The sequence below is a fragment of the Sminthopsis crassicaudata genome, chromosome 6 (genome assembly GCF_048593235.1).
Source record: "Sminthopsis crassicaudata isolate SCR6 chromosome 6, ASM4859323v1, whole genome shotgun sequence".
NCBI classification, from domain to species: domain Eukaryota; kingdom Metazoa; phylum Chordata; class Mammalia; order Dasyuromorphia; family Dasyuridae; genus Sminthopsis; species Sminthopsis crassicaudata.
Genome location: NC_133622.1, coordinates 237,510,182 through 237,522,207, shown reverse-complemented (window position 1 = coordinate 237,522,207; position 12,026 = coordinate 237,510,182). Strand labels below are relative to the sequence as shown.

Below are 12,026 nucleotides of genomic sequence, written 5' to 3'. Positions count from 1 at the left end.
GAAGATATTACATGGAGAAATAGACAATAAAATTATATTTCTGGGAAACCTCAAACTTCCCCTCTCAGAATCATACAAATCTAACCACAAAATAAACAAGAAGAAAGAAACCAGGCACATTAATAGGGTGCTAGATAGGATTGACCTAAAGAGAAAATTGAATAGAGTCATAAAAGGAATTAAAGTTTTTTCTTGGCACTATATGGCACCTACAAAAAATGGACCATATCTTAGGTCCATGATGCCCTGTGTATTAGGACATATAAACCTCAAAAAGAAGAAATAGAAAATGTTTACTTTTCAGACCACAATACAATAAAAATTATATTCAATAAAGGGGAAGAGAAAGGTAGACTAAAACCCAATTGGAAATTAAATAATTTAATTCTAAATTATGATGGGTTACATAACAAATCACAAAAACAATCCTAAATTTCATCCAAAACAATGACAATAATGAGACAACATACCAAAAAATATGGCATGCAGCCAAAGCAATTTTTTTATTTTATTTTTTAAAATTTTTATTAATAGTTTTATTTATCAGATATAAGCATGTGTAATTTTAAACACTGACAATTGTCAAGCCTTTTGTTCTAATTTGCCCCTCCTCCCCCCAGATAGTAGGTTGACCAATACATGTTAAATATGTTAAAGTATAAATTAAATTCAATGTATGTATACTTGTCCAAACAATTATTTTGCTAAACAAAAAGAATTTGACTTTGAAATTTTGTGCCATTAGCCTGTAAAGGAAATCAAAAATGCCAGTGGATAAAAATAGAGGGATTGGAAATATTATGTAGTAGTTCATAGTCATCTCCCAGAATTCTTTTGCTGGGTGTAACTGGTTCAGTTCATTACTGCTCTATGGGAACTGATTTCGTTCATCTCACTGTCGAAGATGGCAACAGCCATCAGAATTGATCATCACATAGTATTGTTGAAGTATACAACGATGTCCTGGTCTTACTCATTTCACTCAGCATCAGTTCCTGTAAGTCTCTCCAGGTCTTTCTGAAATCCTCCTGTTGGTCATTTCTTACGGAACAATAATATTCCATAATATTCATATACCACAATTTATTCAGCCATTCTCCAACTGATGGGCACTCACTCAGTTTCCAGTTATTGGCCACTAAAAAGAAAGATGACACAAACATTCTTGCACTAACAGGTCCCTTTCCCTTCACCCGACTCTTTGGGTTATAAGCCCAATAGTAACACTGCTGGGTCAAAGGGTATGCACAGTTGGCTAACTTTTTGAGCATAGTTCCAAATCGCTTTCCAACATGGCTGGATGTATTCACAATTCCAACAGTAATGTATCAGTGTCCCTGTTTTCCCACATCTCCAACATTGCTCATTATCTTTCCCTGTCATTCCAGCCAATCTGACAGGTGTGTAGTGGTATCTCAGAGTTGTCTTAATTTGCCAAAGCAATTTTTAGAGGAAATTTTATATTTATAATTAGTACTTGAATAAAACATAAAGAGATCAAAGAATTGGATATGCAACTAAATACTCTAGAAAAAGAACAAATTCAAAACACCCAATTAAATACCAAATTAGAAATTCTGAAATGAGAAGGCTAAATTAATAAAAATGAAACTAAGCAAACTATAGAACTAATAAACGAAACTAAAAGTTGATTTTATTTTTAAAAATTCAACAAAATAGGTAAACTTCTGGTTTGAAATCCTATAACAGCATCCAAAAAAGTAAAAGAAACAATGCACAGCTTTAGCAGAGTTGCAGGATATAAAATAAACACACAAATTGTCAGCTTTTCTATATATTATTGACAAAGACTACCAACTAGAGATAGAAGAGAATTTCCATTTGAAATTAATATTGACAAAATAAGATATGTGGGTGTCTATCTGTCAACACAAGCTAAGAACTATGTGAACATAATTAGAAAACTTTTCATACAAGTAAAGTCAGAACCAAAAAGCTGGAAAAATATAAATAGCTCATTGGTAAGCTGAGCTCATATGATACAAATGACAAATGCACCTAAATCAATTTATTTGTTCATTGCAATATCCATTAAACTGCCAAAACATTTTTTTCAAATAGAAAAAAAAAACATTAACAAAGTTCATCTGGAAGAGCAAAAAGTAAAGAATATTAAGGGAATTAATGAGAAAAAATATATGAAGGATGGTAGCTTAGCAGAACCAAACCTAAAATCATGTCATACAGCAACACCATCAAAATCTTTTGGTGCTAGCTAAGAAATACAGTGCTGGATAAAGGGTAGAGTTTATATAGACCCGACACAGTAATAAAAGCCTATAGCAATCTAGTGTTTAATAAACTCCCAAACTCCAGCTTTTATGGTGAGAAGTCACTATTTGACAAAAATTGCTGGGAAAACTGGAAAATAATATGTCAGGAACTCAGCATAGACCTACAACTGCATACTTCACACCAAAATTAGGTCAAAATGGATACGTGATTATATTATAAAGGATGATACCTTAAACAAATTAGGAGAACAAGGGATAATCTACATATTAGATCTTTGAAGAAGGGCCAAGTTTATGAACAATTAAGAAATAGAAGACATTATTAAAGACAAAATGGACAACTTTCATTATATTATATTAACAAAATGCACCAACAAAACTGAACAGAAACAAAATTAAAAGGTAACTAAAGAGCTGGGGAAAATATTTAATAGCTAGTGTTTGTGAAACGGGATAATTTTTTTCAGAATTTTTCAGAACAAAAGTCATTCCACAATGGACAAATGGTCAGAGGATATGAACAGACAACTTTCAAATGACAAAATTAAAGCCCTCTATACTTGTATGAAAAACATGTTCTAAACCAGTATTAATTTATTACTTTTCTCTAAAATGCAAAGGAAAACAACTCCAAAGTATATCCTCATACTTCATAACAGAAAAAGATAATGGTAAGTGTTGGAGGGGATATAGGAAAACTGGATCACTAATGAATTGTTAATGGAGTTATGAAGTTATTTAACTATTTTGGAGAGCAATTTGGAACTATGCCCAAAGGGATATAACAATGGGCATACCCTTTCACTCTGTAGTGCCATTATTAGATAAGTACTCCAAGGAAATCATACAGGAGAGGAGAGGACCCACACATGCAAAAATGTTTGTAGCAGCTCTTTGTTTTTTGTTTGTTTGTTTTTTTTTTTTTTTTTTTTTGCTGTTGTTGTTGTTGTTGTTTTGTTTTGGGGGGGGTTTTGGTAGCAAAGGATCAAAAAATGAATAGAAACTTATCCATTCAGAAATCACTGGGCAACATATAATACATATAAGTAATGAAATATTATTATTCTATACAAAGTGATGAACAAGCTAATGTTAGAAAGCCTAGAAGGATTTACACAAACTAATACTGAGTGAAACAAGCAGAACCAAGAGTACATTATATACAATAACCTCAAGAATGTGCAAAGATCCACTATGAAAAACGTGGGTGTTCTCAGTAGTTCAATGATTCAAAGCAATTCAGAAAATGCCATCTGAACCCAGAAAAAGAAATATGGAACATGAATGTAAATCAGCACAAACTATTGTTCAATTCTTTCTTCTGTTTTTTTTGTTTTGTTTTGTTTTATTTTTTATCTCTTTCATGGTTTAGTTCCATATTGGTCTAATTTTTTCTTTCCAACATGATTCATGAAGCAATGTGTTTAAAATAAAAAATTAAAAAAAAACAAAACAGAAAAGTATTTTGTAATTGTTTTATATATACATATATACACACAAATGTAAATATATATATATATATATATAAACTCTCATACATTACCAAAAAAATGGAAAATATTTGAGAATAGGAATTGTCCTTTTCTTTTCGTTTGTTATCACAATATATGAACCCAATGTCTGGTATATAGTACGGCTGAATACATTTGATTGAGGAGGAATATGAGGCAAGGAGAAATAGCATATGAGAAACTTAGATCAGCAAGGAATGTCACTGTTCTTGTCCATGGAAGACAAGCACTTATTTATCATTCCAAAATGCAGGTCAGGCTCATTACGTGGTGAGGTGGGGAAGAAAAGTAGCCATTGGTAATTAAAGAAATTCTAGAATTAAGAAGTTAGTTCTTCTATCCCCTACAGAAAAGGAGCAACAACACTTGGAACAAAACTCATGAAATCCCCTGTGGATTGAGGAGGTGGGTAAGAACATCACACTTCTTTTCCAAACTTCTTTCCCAATAAGAGCAGACAAGAGGGGGAAAATATGTAGAAGTTCAAGTCTGCTTACATAGGGAAAGAAGTTGGGAAATGAAGGATGATGTTCTGGCCCCAAAAAGCAAAACACAGGATATTGCATGAGTTTTATTCGAAGCATTGATCCTCCTTTTCTCTAAGTGTTAGAAACTGAGGTAACCTTGACCAGAGGTGATCATCAGTTCCTAATGTGGAATTAGCCCTTATTTTTTTCTGGGGTTGCACTAGACTTTTAATTTCTTTTCACTTTGTCAGAATACAAAATAGGGAGCTTATTGGGACAGTCCTCAAAGACAGACCCAATGGTATCAATTATAAAAGAGAGACTCATCTATAACCAAAGCTGAACATGAACTAGGTGCACAATGCTCTGGCTCAAATGTTTTTATTGCATCTTCCTGCAAGTCACTTGACAGATCTTCATTGCTTCGCTCATTGATGCTACACTAGAGACTTTAAGAAATCAACACTCTAGTTAATGTAAACACTTGGGATAAAATTTCATTTTCTAATAAATGGGTCCCAGTTAACCCAGGCAAATAGTACCATTTCTCTGCAGATGACATGATAATTACAGCCCTGATGGGGAGATGAGCTCAGACACATCCAGCATAATAACTGCATCCCTGACCATCCCCTATATATGAGCCACACAGTCATACAGACATATTTTTCTGCTTCAACACAGATTGCTGCTGTTCTACTTTCTGCTGTATTGACAGAGACTGACCTGGTAAGTGACTATGCCTTAGGACCTGAAATAGAGATCTCTATAACAGGAAAGAATCAATAATTAGCTGCTTAGAGCCTTGCATAAGGTCTTAGTGAATGAGCTAAATGAAAGTCAGCCACTCAAAAAGCAAAGTAGCAATGGTCCAGTCCCACTGGTCAGTGAGAGGAGGTAAACAAAGGCAAAAGCATTTTCTGCTTCAAGAAGTTCAAAGATTACAGGGATCCCCAACATGCAAAAAACTGCAAACTCAGGGAAGAGACAGACAGTGAGAGAGGCAGGAAGAGACAGAGACACAGAGAGAGAGAAGGATATTGAAGAAGGCATAATATATACATAAAAGAGAAAATGTTCAGATAATGGCTAACAAGCAGAAACAACTTCAAAAAGATAAGACTTTGGCTAAGTCTGAAGGAATCTGGGCAAGCCAGGACACAGTTATAAGGAAAAGTGTAAACCATTGAATGATTGAAGGAAAATCAAACTAATATTCCTGTATCTTTATGCAGTAATCCAAAAAATAACACTTCCCATCACAAGGAAAAGGAATAAGGCATCAAATGCCATCTACAACTGGAATTGAATCTGCTCCAGTTCCTCCTGAATATTTCTCAACTCTTCCTGCTCTGGGCTTCACTTCAGGCAGGGCTTCTTAAACGTTTCCCACTTTTAGCCTTTCACCTGAGAAATTTTAATGCTAATTCATATATGGAGATATAAAAATTAAGTATAAAATCCAACAGTTACTGATAGCAATTCATAATTTCATGACAACTACATTCAGTTACCAGGCCCCGAATGGAATTGTGACAATTGTTTAAGAACCATTAACCTTAACTGACTCAAAGGTATAGATCGGTATGAAATTAATAGACAAGAAATTCTGATGCTGAAATATGTTGTCCAAAAAGTATCTGTAAGCACCTATATGGCAGATATTGGTTACATTGGAAGAAGATGAAAAGGAAATACTTTTACTTAGTCTATCACTGTCTTGAGAAATAGCATGCAAGTTTGGCATACAAGTCTAGATCTGTTACTGAGCACAGGAACTGTCTCCTGTCTAATGATTTAACCTGGCATGTTGAGAATCAGCAATTTCTCACTGGATTGGGAAAGCACTACGACAATAAAGACCCCTGGCTCCTGTTCTCACCTTTTCCCTGTCCTGATCCATTACCTTTCCTAAATGTTTCTCTCTATTGAAAAAATGGGACAAAATAAAATGATGCAAATACCACTTATTGAGAATACGGGCTCTCCTGTCCCTGTTCTCGGATGCAGAGTCTGCCATTTCAGAAATCAGCACTGATGTGCAAACAGAGTTTTTTGCATCCTCGTTTCTGCCACCTAAATAAGGTGATTCCAAAGTATTTTTCCCCTACTTCCACATGGTCCCCGATCCTGGTTGAGTTTAATAATACATGTGATTTAGCTCCTTCTTACATAAAAAATAATGCTCTCCATATGATGCTGAAGAGGTGCTCTGCCCTCCAGGAACAACAATATTATCTAAGCAGCATCAAATTAAGCTGGAAAAAAGATTTCAGAGATGGACAGCAAGGGTTGAGATTCTTATTCTTCTTGCTGTTCATGATTCTTTGGGTAAATCTTAGCTCTCTGGAAATAATTCATTCTGCATATTCATACTGGAAATCATGGAATTTGTGTGGGAAAATCACAGTATGTAAGAAGCATATTTTCATATTTTTACCCATAGGTCGCCTTGAGTTTGGCAGCAAGTCATCTTCATGAGGTAAAGAATGCTGACCTTGGATGAAATTCTGGGGATAGTATACCTGCAACTAACTGGAATTGGATTCTTGGGGAACTTAACTCTCCTCATCCTAAACAGCTTTAATTTCCTGACTGCTCATACAGTAAGACCTAAAAATGTAATTATCATCCAGTTAGCCTTTTCCAATGCCATGGTACTTCTCTTTGTGGGAACACCTACCATAACAAGGCTTTGGAAGGTAAAATGTGTCCTGGACAGGACTGGGATTAAAATCATTACATACATGCAGAGGCTAAGCCGGGGTCTCTCCTTAAACAGCACCTGCCTCTTGAATGTCTTCCAGGCCATTACTATTAGTCTCAATAACTCCTTATGGGCACAGGTGAAAATTAAAGCACCAAAAACCATCATTAGATGCATTGTTCTATGCTGGATCTTCCATCTAATATTCCATATGCATATATTTCTACGCCATGATGGTCCAAAGAACAGCACAGTCAGTAAAGATGGATGCAGGACTGGGTATAGAACTCTAGATGTGTATAATAATAATCATATAAAATTTCAAATTATAACATTTGTCCATGATACTTTCTTTGTAGGTCTCATGACTGCTTCTAGTGTCCATATGGTCTTAATCCTATATAGACACAGGAGAAATCTTAATCATATCCATAGTAAAAGCACCTCCACAAAAATATCCCCTGAAATGAGGGCAACCAAATCTATCCTGCTCCTAGTGGCCACCTTTGTTTTGTTTAATACATTCAGTCGCATTTGTATAATTTGTATGTTGTTTGTTAAATCCATAAACATGTGGATGATACATACCATAGTGCTACTCGCTCTTTGTTATCCAACAGTCAGCCCATTTATTCTGGTCAGCATTAATAAGCAGGTCCCCAATTCTTGTGCTTGTTAAGCATTTGAAAAGTTACTGAATCTCCATTATCATGTAATGCCAATCCATATAGAATATGTACAGAGGATTCTGGGATGATGGCATAGTAGTTCAAAAATTTCCAAGTTCTTCTGATTTCTTGCACAAACTTGAGTAGTTAAGAAAAAATGTAGAGCATGAAAAAAACATTCAAGACTGGGAGCAGAATTGTGCCCTCTGGACAACTAGAGCAGATTGAATATATTTTCAAAATATACCCAAAAGAGTATAAAAAGTATTTAAATTTATAAAGAAATGAGGAGCAAGGAATACGATGGAGGGCATAGATGGGATTGGTATAAGGTGTGTAGACTATGCAAATTGGATAAAGAAGGAGGAACAGAGTAGGAGTAAGAGAAAAAAAAGGGAGTGAACCTTGGAGTGAAGATTGTTAAAGTAGTACCAAGGTAAAATAGCTGGTAATAATAAAGCAGAGGAGTCAGCAGTGAAAGAAAATAAGAGCTGCAAACAAACATAATAATGTACCGCACAATTTATTACCAAAAAGTGAGGATTCATTTCAGTCGCAAATAAAGCTAAAACAGGTTTATTCTAAAGAGAAAAATTGTGCGGTAGGTCAACTTTATTGACCGATATTGTTTTAGCTTTCTTAAAATAGCTGGATAATATAAGGCTAAGTTGTAGCAAAATGATGTCTTGGTAAATTTAGAAAAATATGGAAAGTGTTGAATTTACAAAGGATGATGTTAATCATGTTCAGAGAGACAGGACAAACAAGCTTAGTATGGCATTACAGAAATGTCTACAAATGCATTTATCTCTATGAATATAGGGACATATTTATATGGATGTGTACATATATATATATATATATATATATATATATATATATATATATATATATATATATATATATATATATATATATATATATATATTTCTTTGGGATATAAGCCCAATAGCAGCAATGCTGGATCAAAGGGTATGTACAGTTTGATAACTTTTTTGGGCATAGTTCCAAATTGCTCTCCAGAATGGTTGGATTCTTTCACAACTCCAGCAACAATGTTTCAGTGTCCCAGTTTTCCCACATCCCCTCCAACATTCATCATTATTTGTTCTTGTCATCTTAGCTAATCTGTCAGGTGTGTAATGATATCTCAGAGTTGTCTTAATTTGCATTTCTCTGATCAGTAGTGATTTGGAACACTCTTTCATATGAGTGGAAATAGTTTCCATTTCATCATCTCAGAATTGTCTGTTCATATCCTTTGACCATTTTTCAATTGGAGAATGGTTTGATTTCTTATAAATTAGGGTCAGTTCTCTATATATTTTGGAAATGAGACCTTTATCAGAACATTTACTTTTAAAAATATTTTCCCAATTTGTTACTTCCCTTCTAATCTTGTTTGCATTAGTATTGTTTGTACAGAAACTTTTTAGTTTGATGTAATCAAAATCTTCTATTTTCTGATGGATAATGATCTCTAGTTCTCCTCTGGTCATAAATTCCTTCCTCCTCGATAGGTCTGAGAGGTAGACTATTTTCTGTTTCTCTAATCTATTTATTACCTCATTCTTTATGCCTCAATCATGGACCCATTTTGATCTTATCTTGGTATATGGTGTTAAGTGTGGATCCATATCTAATTTCTGCAATATTAATTTCCAATTTTCCCAACAGTTTTTTCCAAATAATGAATTTTTGTCCCTAATGTTGGTATCTTTGGGTTTGTCAAAGATTAGATTGCTATAGATGTACCCTTTTTTGTCCTTTTTATCTAATCTGTTCCACTGATCTACCGGTATATTTCTTAGCCAGTACCAAATGGTTTTGGTGACTGCTGCTATATAATATAGTTTTAGATCAGGTACACTTAGACCACCTTCCTCTGACTTTTTTTTTCATTAGTTCCCTTGCAATTCTCGACCTTTTATTCTTCCATATGAATTTTGTTATTATTTTTTCTAGGTCATTAAAATAGTTTCTTGGGAGTCTGATTGGTATATCACTAAATAAATAGATTAGTTTGGGGAGTATTGTCATCTTTATTATATTCGCTCAGCCTATCCAAGAGCACTGAATATCTTTCCAATTATTTAAATCTGACTTTATTTTTGTGGCAAGTGTTTTGTAATTTTTCTCATATAATTCCTGACATTTCTTTGGTAGATGGAATCCCAAATACTTTATACTCTCAACGTTTGTTTGGAATGGAATTTCTCTTTGTATCTCTTGCAGTTGCATTTTGTTGTTGATATATAAAAATGCTGAGGATTTATGTGGATTTATTTTGTATCCTGCCACTTTGCTAAAATTCTGAATTATTTCTAATAGCGTTTTAGCAGAGTCTTTGGGGTTCTCTAAGTATACCATCACGTCTTCTGCAAAGAGTGATAGTTTGATTTCCTCATTTCCTACTCTAATTCCTTGAATCTCTTTCTCAGCTCTTATTGTCAAGGATAGCATTTCTAGTACTATATTGAATAGTAATGGTGATAGTGGGCAAACTTGTTTCACTCCTGATCTTACTGGGAAAGAATGCAGTTTATTTCTATTGCATATTATGCTTACTGACGGTCTTAAATATATGCTCCTGATTATTCTAAGGAATAGTCCATTTTTCCTATACTCTCAAGAGTTTTTAGTAGGAATGGATGTTGGATTTTGTCAAATGCTTTTTCTGCATCTATTGAGATGATCATATGGTTTTTATTAATTTGATTATTAATATGGTCAATTATACTAATAGTTTTCCTAATATTAAACCAGCCCTGCATTCCTGGTATAAATCCTACTTGATCATAGTGTATTATCCTGGGGATGATTTTCTGAAGTCTTTTTGCTAATATCTTATTTAAGATTTTAGCATCAGAAACTGGAAGTTGAATGGATGTCCATCAATTGGAGAATGGTTGGGTAAATTGTGGTATATGAAGGTTATGGAATATTATTTATCTGTAAGAAGTGACCAGCAGGAGGAATACAGAGAGGCTTGGAGAGACTTAAATCAACTGTTGCTGAGTGAAATGAGCAGAACCAGAAGATCACTATACACTTCAACAACAATACTATATGAGGATGTATTCTGATGGAAGTGGAAATCTTCAACATAAAGAAGATCCAGCTCACGTCCAGTTGATCAGTGATGGAAAGAAATAACTATAGCCAGAGAAGGAACACTGGGAAGCAAATGTAAATTGTTAGCACTAATGTCTATTTACCCAGGTTACTTATACCTTCGGAAGCTAATAATTAATGTGCAACAAGAAAATGGTATTTACACACATATATTGTATATAGGTTATATGGTAACACATGTAAAATGTATGGGATTACCTGCCATCGGGGGGAGGGAGTGGAGGGAGGAAGGGGATAATTTGGAAAAATGAATAAAAAAAATTTTAAAAAAAGATTTTAGCATCAATATTCATTAAGGAAATTGGTCTATAATTTTCTTTCTCAGTTTTCGATCGACCTGATTTAGGTATCAGTACCATGTCTGTGTCATAAAAGGAGTTTGGTAGGACTCCTTCATCCCCTATTTTTTCAAATAGTTTATATAGCATTGGGGCTAATTGTTCTTTAAATGTTTGTTGAATTCACAAGTAAATCCATCTGGTCCTGGGGATTTTTTCCTGGGGAGTTGATTAATAGCTTGTTCTATTTCTTTTTCTGAAATGGGACTATTTAAGCAATTTATTTCCTCCTCTGTTAATCTAGGAAGCCTATGTTTTTGGAGGAAGTCATCCATTTCACTTAAGTTATCAAATTTATTGGCATAAAGTTGGGCAAAGTAACTCCTTGTTATTTCTCTAATTTCCTCTTCATTGGTGGAAAGATCCCCCTTTTCATTTGTAAGACTACAATTTGATTTTCCTCTTTCTTTTTTTCTGATCAGATTTACCAAAGGTTTATCTATTTTATTGGCTTTTTCATAAAACCAACTCTTGGTTTTGTTTATTAATTCAATAGTTTTTTTTTTTTACTTTCAATATTATTGATTTCTCCTTTTAATTTTTGTAGTTCAAGTTTAATTTTTGGTTGGGGGGTTTTAATTTGGTCTTTTTCTAGCCTTTTAAGTTGCAAACCCAATTTGTTAATCTTCTCTTTCTCTATTTTCTTCAAATAAGCCTCTAAAGATATAAAATTTCCCCTTATTACTGCTTTAGCTGCATCCCACAGATTTTGGTATGATGTCTCATCATTGTCATTATCTTGGGTGAAATTATTAATTGTTTCTATAATTTGCTGTTTTACCCAGTCATTCTTTAAGATGAGATTATTCAGTTTCCAATTACTTTTTGGTCTATTTACCTCTAACTTTTTACTGAATGTAGCTTTTATTGCATTCTGATCTGAGAAGAAGGCATTTATTATTTCTGCCTTCCTACATTTAATTTTGAGATCTTTATGTCCGAATA

General features: G+C 33.9%; 1 protein-coding gene across 1 annotated transcript; it reads left to right on the top strand.

The window, feature by feature from the left end:
- Positions 1-6,722: 6,722 nt before the first annotated feature.
- LOC141547385 (vomeronasal type-1 receptor 1-like) lies at positions 6,723-7,619 on the top strand. Its single transcript, XM_074275829.1, has one exon. It carries the CDS (start codon positions 6,723-6,725, stop codon positions 7,617-7,619), a length of 897 nt encoding a protein of 298 aa, XP_074131930.1.
- The last annotated feature ends 4,407 nt before the right edge of the window (positions 7,620-12,026 follow it).